The sequence below is a fragment of the Centrocercus urophasianus genome, unplaced genomic scaffold, assembly GCF_019232065.1.
Source record: "Centrocercus urophasianus isolate 14NV4802_14NV808 unplaced genomic scaffold, USGS_Curo_1.0 seq_10, whole genome shotgun sequence".
Lineage (NCBI taxonomy): Eukaryota > Metazoa > Chordata > Aves > Galliformes > Phasianidae > Centrocercus > Centrocercus urophasianus.
In genome coordinates, this window is record NW_024884142.1 from 87,307,827 (window position 1) to 87,323,681 (window position 15,855).

General features: G+C 45.3%; 1 protein-coding gene across 2 annotated transcripts in view; it reads left to right on the forward strand.

The window, feature by feature from the left end:
• Positions 1–50: 50 nt before the first annotated feature.
• The window catches only part of SOS1 (SOS Ras/Rac guanine nucleotide exchange factor 1), a 43,652-nt gene continuing 27,847 nt past the window's right edge, over positions 51–15,855 (forward strand). Inside the window, exons 1-7 of one of the 2 annotated variants that reach the window (XM_042810257.1) lie at positions 113–156; positions 7,150–7,219; positions 7,969–8,094; positions 10,285–10,416; positions 10,952–11,116; positions 13,763–13,972; positions 14,458–14,601. In XM_042810257.1, coding sequence (XP_042666191.1) covers positions 7,196–7,219; positions 7,969–8,094; positions 10,285–10,416; positions 10,952–11,116; positions 13,763–13,972; positions 14,458–14,601 — 801 coding nt within the window. In that variant the 5' untranslated portion in view covers positions 113–156; positions 7,150–7,195. Of the gene's footprint in view, positions 157–7,149; positions 7,220–7,968; positions 8,095–10,284; positions 10,417–10,951; positions 11,117–13,762; positions 13,973–14,457; positions 14,602–15,855 lie in introns of both variants that reach the window. The other variant, XM_042810247.1, reaches the window with a different exon arrangement.

Here is a 15,855-nt window from a genome sequence, read left to right on the forward strand (position 1 = left end):
TTCCTCCACGCCGAGCCCGGCCCGCCCTGCCCTGCCCGCCGCCCCGAGCGGGCCGGGCCCGGCGGCACCATGCAGGCGCAGCCGCTGCTCTACGAGTTCTTCAGCGAGGAGAACGCGCCCAAGTGGCGGGGGCTGCTCGTGCCCGCCCTGAAGAAGGTGAGGGGGAAGTGGGAGCGGCGCTCGGCCCCGCCGGCCGCACCGGGCCTTCTCCGTGCCGCTCGGAGCGGCGGGAGGGAAGCGGCCGGGCCTCTCCGCTTCACCCGCTCCGGAAGCGTCCAGGGGAGAGCGCCCGGCCCGGCCCGGCGGCGCGGTGACAGCCGGGGGCTGCGTGCGCGGAGCGGGCCGGGCGCCGCGGGGGGGATCGCGGGGAGCTCCGGCTGGGCCGCGGCTGGGGTTGCCGGCCCCGGGTTGGGCCGGTCCGAGGGGATCCGGTAGGACGCCGTCATCCCTCGGGATGGTGGAGCTGACGGGCGCGGACGGACGCTGTGAGGTAGAGGGGAGGAACGGTGAGCGCTCCTCCGTCCTCCTGCAGCCGGGCCCGGGAAGTGCAGGACGTGAGGAACGGCGGTGTCTGACGCTGCTGCTCGGACTGGCCTCGTATTGCTAGCGGAGCGCTTCTTGGTTGTACGGCAGTGTTTTCGTGTGGCTGCGTGTATCCACGGCGATGAACGGCAGCTGCTGGGTGAAGGACGTGCTCCCAGGGCTGGCTAATCTCTCGTTCCCCATCGCAGACTGGAGGTCTCAAGCACTGCAGTCGTACCGGTGCAGCATTTCTTCCCTGTTTCCTCTTGTGACACGTAGCCCCGTTTTTCTGGCCTGCTCTGAGCTCTCAAACGCTTTGGCCCCATCCAGTTCTTGGAGATCTTCTTGCTTGTCTTCTGTATAGTGTGCTGTGCTCGAGGTTCAAACCTTGGTAGTCATTTCTTTGGAAGCAGATGGCTGGGCAGACTGCATGGCTCAGGTTCTCGCTGCACCTGAGTGTGGATGGCCACCGGGTGGGGGCTGGAGCCACCTGCGGCCTCCAAGCACCTTCCAGAGGAGTGAACTTGCCCTGGACCTTCCATGGCGTAACAGTTTGCCTGACTTGGAGCAAGGCTTGATGCTGACTGCTGGAGGACACACGCACAGGGTCTCAAGGCAAAATTTAGTCTGGAATTATTTGAGTCAAGAACACAAGGTTTCATCCCAAAGGACAAGCCGTTCACAGGGTTACCTTGGAGTAAGGATGCTTGCTGGAGGAGTTGGATGAGTTGCTTGGGTGAAAGGAGGAAGAAGAGTCAGAAGTCACAAACAGGCCAATGGAGATAAGCTGCCAAGGGTGCCAGCTCGGCCCTGCAAGGTACAGTCGTCTTGTGGTGTGGTGCTCTCTGTGGGTAGTGGGACAGCTGGGGTGAGGTGGAGTTAGTTCTGAAGCTCTGATGCCCAGATGTGTGACTGTCGAGCAGATGTTAGTGCTTTGAACCTCTGCTTTCATGAGGTTTACACCTGTTTCTTATCTTCTCTCATGCTGTTGCCCAGCATATTCCAGAAGTGTCATCGTGTGCTGCTTCCTGCTGCTGTCCTTGTAAATGTAGAAATAAAGAACCCATCCGTATTGTTATCTTCTGTGCTGAACAGCCAAATACTTGAGTTACAGGAAAACTAAATGGCAGATGAGAACATATGGCTTCTTAATAGCTTCTTCATTAATTAAGAAGCCAAATGGAGTATTTTACTAACTTAAATGGGTACAAGTTATCTTGGCTAGCGTGCTTAGTCCCGATAAAAGCCTCATAAAGTAACAGACCTGTCTGAAGTATCAGGTGCAAGCAGGAGAGCTGCAGTGTGCTTGCTCTGACAGCTGTCTGTTGTTGCTTGGGAGACAGGTGCAGCGTGCAGCCCTGCAGTGGGTGGCTCAGGGCCAGTGTCCCCGTGCTGTGCTGCCCAGAGCAACTCGCACCTGGAGCCTACATATGGGACCAGTAAAACAGAGAATGTGGCAGCGAATGCCAGCAAGACCAAAGGGCAGAACTTTCCCAGAAGGAGAGCACTGTGTGCCTTTGCTAAATTGCTAGAGCACGTGCTCTCTGCGGTCAGGTTATCAGGTGCTGATGTGCACCCTGTCATGAACCGAGGAGGATTTTCCCTTCTTGCCTCCAGTGAGCTGACTGCTCTGGTGCCTGCTCGTGGGTAGTGGTAGCGCTCTGGTTTCTGAGTTCCTCCTTGAAACCTGTTGGGTACCCAAACAGGATCGTTCCATTCTCCTGTGTAGCTGCAAGTGAGACTTGGGAAGACCTATGTTGAGTTACTATTGCTGATTAGGAGAATGGTGTTTTAGGCTGTTGAAGCACCTATACCAGCATAAGGCGTTCCCAGCTACTGGGGATGGCTACCATTAGTCTTTTGTAACTACAAGCTGGCTTGTAACTTGGAGCTCAAACAGCACCTCTTGGAATCACTTCCTAAAAAATAGGTATTGTTGAGTAATTGCAAAGGGTTTCTCTTTCCCGATGAGTTATTTTGATTTTGTGTTTTTGTTAACAAAAGCAAGCATGTAGTAAGTATAAATTGCTTCTTGCATCAGTGCAGTTTTGCAAGCATGTGTCGTGTGTTTCATTAGATATGGGCCTTAACAATGGAGTCTGTAATGCACTGTCTTTGCATTCAACAGCTGCATTTGAAAAAAGCAGCTTTTGTACCATTCAGATGATAATGTAATCCCTTTTCTTCCTATTCTCCTTCAGATCCTGTCAAGATAGACTTCAGTGCACTCAATTAGGAGGGAAATGATGTGCAGTGAGATGCTTCTCTGCCTGGTCACTATTATTTTGTAGCATCAGAAGACAGAGTGTTACAGAGGCCCTCAGTTGCTGACAAAAGACAGCAATCCTGATGATAAGCTTCAAGAAAAGGAAATAAGAATAGCAGCTGGTGTTGAAATAGAAGTTGTAGAGGTGGGCAGGTGAGGGGCTGGGGATGAAGACTGAAAATTCTAGGCATATGAAACACCAGAGCTCTTGGCTGGCTGGAGAGAGAGAACTGTGCATTTTGATGCACCGTGGAAGACAGAGTCAGAAGGAATGCCTGCAGAGCGATGCCTCTTCAGCTGGTGTTCCTTTGTAGTGAACATGCACGCTTTCTGCTGATCGTCATCTTTTTGGGATCATTTTTCTTGAACATCTTTCCTTGTGGCTTCGTCTTGCTTGTGCAGCAGGAATTGCTCTGCATACCCATGATGTGCTTCTTCCCTGATATGTTGATTTTTATCTTGGAAAGTGTCGTCCCTACTGATGGATCAAACAGTTTGATTATTTAGAGAAGTAAAGAACGTCCGTACCGTACAGATGCTCCACTGCTTGAGTACCTGGAGTTGCTCTGAATCTGTGTAGCAATTAATAAGGGGTGCCATTGGAATTCATTGTGGTCAAAATGATTGGATTGAAGTGGTTTAACAGCTGAAGAGGATTTGCTGCTTCAGCTGAGGGGAATGTTGTAGGTAGTGAGCTTGTGCGTATTCAGTGTATCGCATAGTCACTCTTCTATACCTTCCATAGAGAAAAGAGATGAGCATTGTTCCCGAAGTGACTAAAGAGTGCTCAGGAAGCTGTGGCTGACAAAAACGTTTTTGCCTGCCTCTTAATTACCTTATTCTTTGAACCCATGGCAGTCCAATTGCTGCTCTTCGCTCAGAGTGGTGGTAGTTCTTGTTGGCAGCACCTCGCTGCAGGTGTAGGGCGTGATTAATTCTCAGTAGCTTTGGATTCTCTGTGCTCTGGATGGCTGTGCAGAATAAAGTTACGGGGTTGAAGTGTGGATTTAAGACCTCTGTGCTTGGGTTAGTTTACTGAATTAATTGATCGAGGTGACAGCACCACATGGGTGGGATTGCTGACTGTTGGCAAAGAGTACAAGAAGAAAAACACAGTTTTTGTGGAGTATTTGCTCTATGAGGACACTCAGTCACGCGAGCTGTCCCTAAAGTATTTGATCCCAGAGTGTTTTAGTGATAAGCAGCTGCTTGTCAGTGGTTTTTGTCATAGGGAATATAGTTGTCATTGTTTTTGTCATAGGGAATGTTAACAAAAGCTGCTTCAGTGGAAATAAGGGTTATAATAGTTGTTAAGACTTTAAAAGCAACCAAAGTGGGGGGAAAGAAAAAGCCTGCTCTGTTACCAGATTGCTTCTAATAATAACCTATCTGCCAAGGTCTGTATTTTCTGCTTCTACCCTTCGTATTTTTGTCTTAGAAAAATGCTTTTAATCAGTTGAGTCTCATCCTGTGTTTTGGAAAACAGCTTGGTCTTTGATTTGGGAGAAGTGCCAGAGGCCTTGCCTCTTTCCACTATGTGATAGTGCAAGGAAAATCATAGATTCCCCCTCCAATAGCAGTAGAATATTTGCTATCTAAGCAGGCAGGGAAAGATAATGACTCTCTCTTTTCTTATGCAGTCTGCCGTCTCACTGCAGCTTCTTCCATTTTATTAACAAGATGCTCTGTTCAATACAGTGTTTTTCCTTCAGCTGCTTCCTTGCAAGCACTTCAGCTGCCACCAAGCAAGACTGGCAGTGCAGTGGTACCCCTGCTCGGCAAGGAAGCTGCTCGTGCTTCAACACATGTGGGTGTTTGGTGGCTGCTTTGCCTTCTTGTCACACCCCAGTAGATGGACAGTCTGACCTGGATGTGGAAGTGCTGTTCTTTATCCAGGAGTAGATTGTTTTGGGTCATTACTTAGCTTAGGGTGATGCCCTTCTGTTGTGCATCTTTCTGAAGCTTCTGCTGCTTGTGATGGGAGGCAGTTCTGTGTAGTTTTAGGCAGTCTTCATACACACAATGAAGTGTTTTTTGCCATAAGCTGAAATGCTTCAGCTTCACACTGGGTGTACATTTAGCCTTTGCTCTCAGAGGCATGAGGAAGGGGTAACTGAAAATTGTTACTGAGGAAGCTTGGTTTAGTATTAGTTTGTCAAACTGTGCGAGTCTTCCCTTCTTCCGTGTTGTCAAACACCTCTGTAGGGCAGAATAAACTGCTGAATGTCAGCCTAGGCTTTGTTTGGAGTTATCTTGTGACCAGGTTCGGTACTTTGTGTCGGGCCAGAGAAAAGAGCAATGGGATGAACTGAGTTACAGCTGAGCAGGGGGGGCAGGGACTTCTAGCTGCTCTCACTTGTGCTGGCCCACTAGGGTTTGTTGGGGTATCTCAAAGAATTGAAGCTTTTGTCAAAAGATGTTTATAGGCTGTTCTTGTGGTAATTTCCCTTATCGCAAGATAGATGTTTTGGTGCGTGTGTGTGGGTGGGTGGGATGGGTTCTGCCAGTATTGAAGGGAGAGGTGAAATGTGCAGATAAGAATCTTATCTAAACATCGCTACACTTCAGAAGTTGTTTCTCTGTGTTTATCGGGTGTGCTCCTGTGGTGGGCCTTTCTAGGGGGTGGGGTGGCCCTCTTGTTCTAATTTTGACTCTGAGCTGCCTGTCAGGAGGATGGAAGTCTCCTCCCCTTTCCCCAGCAGGGCAGTCTCCTCTTTGGGACTCAGCCATGTGGCAGAGCCTCTAGCAGGTGTTCTCATTGCTCATGCCTTCTCACCAAATCCTGCCTCTTGCCCGTCTCGCATCATACTCCTGAGCCTGCTGACCAGTGCACTCAGTGCGGGCAGCCCGGGCCCAGCCTTGGTGCCGCCATGCTTCAGATGACATGCTTTGCACCCCTTGTGCACCTGGATCTCCTTTCATTTTGTTTGTTGGACCGATTGTTTTCTTGCTTTTGCTTGTATGACTTTGAACCCTAAACGATACTAAATCTCACTTCAGCTTCATTGCTATACTTTTACTGCCTCTCTAACAGAGATAAACAGTGCTGGCGACCAGCGGCACCTCGTGCTCTGCTCTGGCACAGCTCAGTGGTGCCTGAGGACGGCGGCCTTAAAGGAGAGTGATGTAACTGCTCCCCAAACATAAAAAAATGTTTGGAACTTTATCTCCTGAACTAGGAATAGGTTATCGTTGTTGACTCTGCTTTGGCTGACTGTGGATAATGTTTCAGGTCATGGCCTGATGTGGTATTTGTTTGTTCTTATTCCTATAGATTTACAGACAGAAAGGGTTTGAAGTCTGCCATCTGCTTTCTAAGCAAGGGAGAAAGCAGAGCGACTTCTCATTGCTCAGGTTTATCACGTTACGTATTCTTACTGTCTGCTTGACTTGGTAATTTAGTATTTTCAAAATACAGAATGCTGCAGTAACCTGTAGGGCTAACCTAATGTGAATATGTTCAGATCTGCCTAAGAAAAACAACAAGAGGGCATCTTGTAGGCAGCTTAGACCTGTTGATCTTTAAGAGAATTTTTTCTGCAAGCCTGTAATTTGTGATGTGAGACCGCCCCGGGACGGCGCGGTGTGTCAGGCTGCAGTGCTTGAATGGTAGGCCGTGCTGGGGGCCGCTGGGCGCGCTGTTCCCCGGGTGCCTCCAGCACTGTGCTGTGTGTTACTGGGAAAATGAAACCATTGGCATAATCAAAACGCTCCCCTTAGGGAGAGCTTCGCCTGTTCTATTTCTGCCCACGTTTTCAAGTTAAAAAGCAGTAAATGTTGGAGGTGTTTTTTAGGACGTAATGCATCAGGGTATGCAACCTGCAGAAGCTAAACCCGTGATCGGGCACGTTTAATTCTCAGTAGCAGCTCTGCGAGTGGCGGGGCTGTGCCTAGACATGAAGTGCTCCAACTAATGAGTGCCTTAGCGAGCAAGTGGATTTCTATTTGAGGCTGTTGTGTGTTTGAACTTCGTAACATTTAATTCTTGCTATGGCTGCAAATGGGAACGAGAACTCAGCTGTGAAATTAAATAATTATGGCAGCAGAATTTGAGTATAGACATAGGCTTAATATTTGGATGAGACAAATTGTCGGGTTTTGGCTTAAGGTGGTTCTGTTATTCTGTTAGCGATTGGGAGAACTGGAGACGTTTTGAGTTGAATGCAGTGGGAATGGTAAAATGATGAAATGAGGGCTTGAAAAGCATTGCGAAAGTCAGCAACCGACGTGCTCTGCCATAATATTTGCCACCAGTGTTCAGGACTGAGATTCAACCGCCAGTCAATTTTAGGCTCTTGGAGTGGTGAGCTTTGCACGCCTGAATTTCCAACGGGTTAAAATTGTGCTTCTGTTCACTGCAGAGATGCAAAGAAAAGCTGTCCCCACAAACTGGCTGTGGAAGTTTAAATGACCATCTGGAAAAATACATGGGTAAGCTGACCCCGTGGGGGAGCTGAGCAGGAGCGTGTCTCTGTGGGTTTGCCCTGGGGAGAACCTGCAGACACTGGTGGCATGTGTGGAGATGTGTGGGGACTGAACTTCAAAAGCCTCATGCTGCTGAATGCCAGCGTGACCACGGCCTACTTCAAGTGTTCCCATTCTTCCTTCTAAACTAGAGCCTGACATCAAAACAAGGAGCATGGAAGCAAACTTCTGAGCCAGCCTTACTTAACAAGGGCCTGTTGAGAATGGATTGGACAATTTGTTGGCTAAATGCTGCTGGGGTCGTTTCTATTTCTGCAGGGCTCTCGCTTTGCAAAAGGTTTTGTGTATTACTGTGTTGTAGCTCGAGTGGTGCACGGGCAGGGGGTTGTGAAAAGGGAGGAAGCGCCGTGCCTGACGTATATCCTGCACACAACGGTGTGAAGAGCTAGGGGAGAAAGATCCAGTGGGCAGTGTTTTTGAAGAGTTTTCCTAACTGCACTTCTGAACACCGTTATTAATTAGGTGGTTTCTGACATTAAATATTGCAGCAGTTTGGGTATGTTTAAACATTTGAGGTTTCTGTTTCTATCAAGTGTAAATGAGCATTTCAGTTCTGTGCGGTGCGCCTTAGCAGAGGTATGGCACACGCACTCCTCAAAGGAGTTACCTGAGCTGTTCTACTCATCCTTACATCATAATATTTGCATGTTTGGGTAAGAGCAAAAATAACGCATAAATTCTTCTCTTTTGTTCAGGTTCAGGTGCAAGTCCATCCTAAACTCTCCTCTACCGAAGATGCGTTGCAGTACGTGGAGGAGCTGATTCTCCAGTTGCTAAATATGTTGTGTCAAGCCCAGCCGAGAAGTTTTCTGGATGTAGAGGTACAGAGAATGTTTATTACAAATCTGATCTCTGTTTTGCAACTTAATTTGAGCTGTTGTATGAAAAGTTAATATAATAATGATTTCACAATGTAAAAGACAACTGTTGGTATAAGAGGGAAAAGCACTAATTATGTATGTTTATGTAACAGAACCTTCAGCGTGAAACCTCTGCTGAGTTACCTAACAGGCGATTCTCCCATCAGTTGCCTTTGTAGTTTGGTGTGCAGTAAAACTGTCCCTGTGATCCACGTTACTTTGTAGCAGTTGGGAAGCACGACTTCTGAGCATAAAGCTGAAAGCTGGCTGGTTCCTTTAAGAAGACTTTTATTTCACCACCCCCAATAATGCATGCTGACTATACCTGCATAGACTGAGACCTCACACTGCTTTCTCAGCCTGCTGATAATGGCTGGTACCCCTCAGAACTCAGATCTAAAATAATTCAATCACTTTCAGAATGAGTCAAAGAACACTTCTTCGTGTAGAAATGTCTTTTCTTATGATTCTTTTGTCAAACATTTTCACCCTGACGTTTGAGGAGAAGTGTCTTATCTTCATTTAAGAAACAAGCCAATTTAGTTATGCCCCAAGCCCATGAATATCTTGGTAGCCCTTTTTGCTTAGCTGTGCTGCAGACTCCATTTGTAGTGAGCGCACTGCTGTCCAGCACCTGGGGGCTGTGCCAGGTTAGATTGCTAAACAAGATGCAACTTCCTTGCTTTCTGAGGAAAGTGTAGAAAAGAAGTGCAGGCAGCACACTGACAGGTATGTTGGGGGGATGAGGAGCTAACAGCCTAACAGAAAATCCACCAAGCTGTCTCAGAGCTCAAGATTCACGAGTTCTGTATGTTTATGTAGCAGAACCATCAGCATAAAACCTGCTGAGTTACCTAAGAGGTGTTTTTCCCATCGGTTGAACTTGTTCAGTGCCCAGTAAAACTGTCTGTGTGAGCTGTCTTACTGCGTAATAGCTGGTCATAAATTTCATCCTTCCTTTTCTGAATGCTGACTCCCCAGTGGTGGTCAGGATTCCCTCTCACGACTGGCCTGTTTTGCAATGTTCTTCTGGTCAGCGGAGGTTTGTGGAAGATTGCATCAAGTGTTTTGTTGCTGCTGTTTAAAACACAACATCAAATGGAGCTTTGCTTTAAGATTCCTAATGATGGTCAAATCAAGCCCTTAGGATGAGAAATAGGAGAACTGAAGATGATCAAGCGACCTCAGTTTACCCCCTTAGTGTTTTACCTGATGATGCTGTCTTTAATTACATGGTCATACACGTTTGTTTTTCCCTTGGGTCACCTTAATTCTTCAGTCAGCAGTCTGAGCTGCATTAGGGGAATGATTTGGTGTTAGCGAATGAGTTGTAGGTTATTTTGTACAACATCTCCATTTTCCTTTTGCAGAGATGTTATAATGAAGGGGGAAAAAAGAATAAAATTCTGTATTTCGGAGAGTTGGATGCTATCTTTACAGAGCTGTAATCTGTCCTGTACGTTTTGTTGGAAACTTTTTGTTTGTGTTCTTCGCCCTTAGTCGTGGTCATAAATTTCATCTTCCTCGTTTCATGGTTGCTCAAATTGGGGTCATATTTACGTAAGTGAGCACTTGCAGTTGTAACAGTCAGTGGGAACAGTGGTCTGAAAAAATGAGATGTGAAGTTATCTGAAAAGCTAGATTTCTGACTGCTTTGTTTAAGCACCTGGGCTACCAAAACCAGGCAGGCCTTTGAATCTCTGGAGATCCATGTGTGAGCTCAAACAGAAGAGCTCTTTGGAGCATGGTCCGTACGTAGGTATATCCAGGCATGCTGGATGAAGTAAATAAACTGCTGTGGCTGTTGTATACAAGGAGTAAAGCACTAGGATGAGACACAGTCCTGTATTTAAATGTTGAATTATCAGCGTATGTCTGGTGAGGAAGCTGTGTACAGAAGCAACTTAATTCTGGTGCTTCTCAAGTTTTGAGCTGTCAGTTTGTCTTTGTGGATGATGTTTTGGTACAGCATCATCAGTGTAGTGAGAAGGTTGTGCCCAGAACAGTAGAATTTCAAGCTTTTATAGTCTTAAGTATTGACATTAGTAGGCATTCATCTGTTAACTAGTGGAAAGAGATTTCATAATGTAGTGATATCGCTAAGGTCATTCAGATAATGCATTTACCCTTTAGTCCTTCTCTTTTTTTAAGGATCGTGTTCAGAAAAGCTTTCCCCATCCTATTGATAAGTGGGCAATAGCTGATGCCCAGTCTGCCATTGAGAAACGAAAACGAAGAAATCCGTTGTCTCTCCCAGTAGAAAAAATCCATCCTTTATTGAAGGTCAGTAGCAATGTCAGCTTGCTTTTGGAATGCAATTGGAAGTTGACTGCTTTGTTTTGTGTGATTTCTGTTTGCTGCCTGAAATGTAAACAAACAAACAAAAAAACCAACATATGTTTCTTTCAGTGTAATTTAATTGTCAGCGTTTCCAGTTTAGTTAATTGCATTTGCTTACACATCTAAGGATATTTTTGGAAATTTCTTGATTGTTTTTCGAGTCGAGCAAAATTAGAATAACCAAATACGTAGCAAATGAGTGCATAGCTTTCTTTATCCACTAGAGAGTGCACTAGCTTTCAAGCAAGATTTCTGGGACAATTCTTCACTGTGGTCACTTCTGTAGCTGATAGAGCAGCATTTACAGTGATGCTGTTTGTTTACTTGGCCTACAGACTGTTGCATTACTGTTACTAAAATAGACTGTATGTAGTGGATGTTGAGTAGAGCCTTAAACTTACACCACAGCTTACAACTACAAATCATATATTTTGACACCTGAATAACATGGGATGTTTTTTTTTTTTTTTCCTTTCAGGAGGTTCTAGGTTACAAAATTGACCACCAAGTGTCTGTTTACATAGTGGCAGTATTAGAATACATTTCTGCAGACATACTAAAATTGGTTGGGAATTATGTACGAAATATAAGGCATTATGAGATTACAAAACAAGATATTAAAGTGGCAATGTGTGCTGATAAGGTAAGTTTAACTCTTTTTTTGTGTAAATGCTTTAAAAATGGTGAAGCAGCACTGACTTCAAAATGTCACGTTCCTGGGCTGTAATAATTGGGCCACCTTTTCTTCTTTGTATCTTGAAAAAAGAAGGCTGTTTTGAAGCATGGGTATTCTCCCAAAATCACAGAATGACAGAATTGTAGGGGTTGGAAGGGACCTCCAGAGATCATCGAGTCCAACCCCCTGCCAAAGCAGGTTCCCTACAGCAGGTCGCACAGGTAGGCATCCAGGCAGGTCTTGAACATCTCCAGAGAAGGAGACTCCACCACCTCCCTGGGCAGCCTGTTCCAGTGCTCCGTCACCTCACCGTAAGGAAGTTCTTGCGCACATTTGTGTGGAACTTCCTGTGCTGCAGCTGATGTCCGTTTCCCCTTGTCCTGTCTCCACGTAGCACTGAAAAGAGACTGGCCTCACCACTATGGCTCCCACACCTCAGATATTTATAGACCTGGATCAGGTCCCCTCTCAGTCTTTTCTCAAGGCTGAACAGACCCAGTTCACTCAGCCTTTCTTCATAGGAGAGATGCTTCAGGCCCTTCACCATCTTCCTGGCCCTCCGCTGGACTCTCTCCAAGAGGTCCTTGTCTTTTTTGTTCTGGGGAGCCCAGAACTGGATGCAGTACTCCAGATGAGGCCTTACCAAGGCAGAGTAGAGGGGGAGGATCACCTCCCTCGACCTGCTGGCCACACTCTTTTTATGCACCCCAGAATGCCATTGGCTTTTTTGGCCACGAGGGCACACTGCTGCCTCATGGCCATCCTGTCGTCCACCAGGACACCCAGGTCCCTCTCTGCAGGGCTCCTCTCCAGCAGCTCATCCCCCAACCTGTATTGGTGCATGCAATTATTCCTCCCTAGCTGCAAGACTCTACACTTGCTTTTGTTGAGCTTCATCTGGTTTCTTACTGCCCAGCTCTCCAGCCTGTCCAGGTCTCACTGAATGGCAGCACAGCCTTCAGGCGTGTCAGCCAATCCTCCCAACTTCATATCATCAGCAATAAGACTGTATTGCAGTGGTGTTGTGGTCAAGTGGTTAAAAATAAATAAACATGGGCATCTCTGTTTCTCTGTAGGCATCCATACTTTTATCGCCAGGTCATCTTTCCTGTGGCTTCAGAGGAGTCATTAGATTCAGACAGCAGTTACCTCTTTACCTAGTGATCCAGCAGTGCTGGAGAACAGCGTGTTGTGTTTCGGATGCCTCTGCACTCTGCACTCTTTCTGTGGCCACCTACATCAGCATCTTGAGTTTAAAAAAAAACAAAGCCTGAAGTTAGTCCTTTAACAGATGGGACTTGAGAGACGCTCATCCTGCTGTAGTTTAGTGGATGCTTTGCCTAAGGCTGTGGTAATCAGTATCTTTGGTTGGACTTGCATCTACTTCAGAGAGTGCTTTTGTCTTGTTCAAGCCTGCATTTTTTTTTTTTTTCCATCGTGCTTCTATCTTCATCTCAAGAGGAAAGAAAGGTGATGTGTGAGGTTGTGAAGAGTGAATTACTAGTCAGGACAGTTGTCTTGGTCGTTTGGTCTTACTTTTGGATGTACCCTCCTGGCTTGTTATGGCAGTATTTGGAGCCATGCGCTTGAATGTAGATTAGGAACAGTGCTGTTGCTGCGTATCTCTCTGTGTCCTAGGCAGGGATGGGTGATGAGTAGAAGAGGCTAATTTGGAAACTGTGTTGGGCACTTGTGCATTGGAGGAACTCCTTTTAATATGTACGTAGAAGAAGCTTTTGGAAGCTCTGAAGTGGGCATTTGATTTACTGTCTCAGTGGAACAAGCCATTGGCAGGTATTCCCAAAATGTTTTCTTTTCCAGCCATATCAAGGACCTTCAAGTTCCTGCTGCCAATGTGTGCGTTCTGCTTTTTTTTTTTTTTTTTTTTTTTTAACAGAACAACCAAAGCTTTCACACTTCTCTTTGTGCCACCTGTCCATCTGAAAAATTCTACTTTGTTTTAAAAAAAAGAAAAAAACAGAAAAACAACAGAGCAAACAAAACCACACGAAAAAACCATCACCTGCATTAGAATGCAAGCTATTTTTACTTGACTGTCTGCTCATGCTTCTGGATGCTCCCAGTGATGCCAATTGAAGAGAACTGAGGAGCTGTTTGGGACAAATCCTAACAAGGCGTGGGCGCATTCGTCACAGATATTGGGGTTCTGAGTTAGAGTCACAAATGGCTTGCTATTAAAGCCAAAGATGAAGAGCCAAAACGCACATGCTTCTTCATAATATTGCATCTTTAGAATCTTGGATTGTGTAGGCTTATTCAGTGTTACAGAATGTGACTAAATGCTAACATCTCTGTACTTCATAGAGCTCTTACAGCAATGATTGATTTTTAGGACCGTGTTCTGAAACATGCCAAGACTGGCCGGAGTGATGGAGTTCTTCAGAAATTTGCACTGCAAATAATGACTTGCAAATTCATAACAGTGTGTGTTGCTTTTATAATGCTCAACCAGTTGCAGAACAATACGTTTAAACACTGCTGCTGCTTAGTTTGATTTAGTAGAAATAACAATTTTATTTTCTGAGAGCTTACTGCTAGATCTTGAGAATTAGTTCTTGTTGCTTTATGGCTTTCCCTCTCTTTGCTGCCTAGGTGTTAATGGATATGTTCCATCAAGATGTAGAAGACTTAAGTGCACTAACTTTATCTGATGAAGAGCCCTCCACTTCAGGGGAGCAAACCTATTACGACCTAGTGAAGTCATTTATGGCAGAGGTTCGGCAATATATAAGGGAACTTAATCTCATTATCAGAGTCTTTAGAGAGCCATATGCCTCCAACTCCAAACTGTTTTCATCTCATGTAAGTGTTGTGTTTAAATAAATGTATGTATATATAGCGTAATGTATAAATCTCAGTGAGCATTTATAGAACTTAACTATTGCCCAGTTTAACACGTCTGTAGCAAAGAAAACACTTCCCTTCAGTTCTGAAATGTGAATTGTAAAGGAATGCTTGTGAGGAAGCATTTTTCCGTAGAAGAACCCATTCAATTTTATGTATTCACATGCAGGAAGGACTAGTTTAAGGTTGGTCAGTGCTCTCTGCCGTGTTCAATTCACTGTAAATGCTTATATTTGTACACATACATATACAAAGTCCTTGTTTTAAAAATAAATGCTACGATTTTACATTTCAAAAGTTACACAGTATAGATTATAAAATCTTGTTCTGATTAAGGAAATGTTTGATTCTTGTATAGTAACAGAATTGTTTTGCGTGTAACACTTTATCTCAAATTGCGTCCAGTTCCTCGTTGATTTTTGTCTGTTTCTGCTGCTTTGCAGGATGTTGAAAATATATTTAGTCGTATATCAGACATTCACGAACTTAGTGTAAAGTTATTGGGTCATATAGAAGACACTGTTGAAATGACAGATGAAGGTAGTCCTCATCCGTTAGTAGGCAGCTGTTTTGAAGATATGGCTGAGGTAAGAAAACACTGATTTTTCTGTTGCTGTTGTTAATCACGTGTATTTTGAGGATTTGCCTGTAGGTGCTAAGCGTATGCCTATGGAAGCTGCCTTTGTTTAGATTTTTATTTCCTCTTCTAACCCTCCCCCAGTCATGAGTAGACTGTTTTTCTAGAGTGCATTCACTTTTTTAGTCTTAGTCTTCAATTTTTATAGGTTGTTTAATCTTTAGTTACCGTGGGGAGGGGTGCATGGGAGCAAACAACAACAACCCTGTGATTAGATTTCAACAGCAAAGTGAAGCAAGGGCTTCCTTGCCAGCAGGTGTCCTGAGGTGGTGAGGAGGACTATTACAGTAGGCTTGCTAAGGGATGGAGACCAAAGCTTGCAGATGGAGGAAATCACAGAGGAAGGTGTTCAAAAGGAATATTGTGGCTGAGCTTCTGCAAAAATTTAACAATCAAAACCTGATCAAAGACTTCTTTAAGCAAGGAGTCAACTCATTACCACAGACCCTGGGTGAATAACCATGCTGACATCTGTCGGGAGGACAAGTTGCTGTGGTTGAAGTAATTCGGGAGATTTCTACAGGTCATGAGAACCGATGTGGATTTGACAAGTGGAGTGTTGGATGGATGAGGAACTGGCTGTGAGAATTACTCCCAGAGTCTGGTGATCAGTGGCTCAATGTCCAAATTGAAATGAGTGACAAGTAGTGTCTCTCAGAGTTTAGTACACCGAGACTCGTGCTTGTTAAACATCTTCATCAATGACATCAACAGTGGGATTGAGTGTAAATTCAGAAAGTTTGTGAATGATACCAAAGCTGTGTGGTGCAATTGGCACACCTGGCTGGGATGCCATTCAGGGAGACTTAGGCTCCAGCAGTGGACTCAGGTGAATCTTAGGAGATTCAAGTGCAAAGCCAAGTGCAAGGTCTTGCCCGTGGGCTGTGGCAAGCCCCACTTAGCAGTACAAGCAGGTGAATGTAGGATAGAGCACAGCCTTACAAAAACAGCCTGGGGGTTCTGGTGGATGGCACTTGGACATGAGGCAGCCACGTACTCTCACAACCCAGAGATACTCAGCTGTATGCAGCTAAGCTCCACAGAGATTGTCCAACCTGAATTATTCCAGGAGTCATTGTACATAAAGCTTGACAGTATTGATTCATCTCTACGTTTTAGAATAACTAGGCAGACAAATCTCTCCAGGGTAGTATGTGTGTTTTCTTTCAGCAATCAGTTTTAGTTATTAAATCAGTTTTGTATT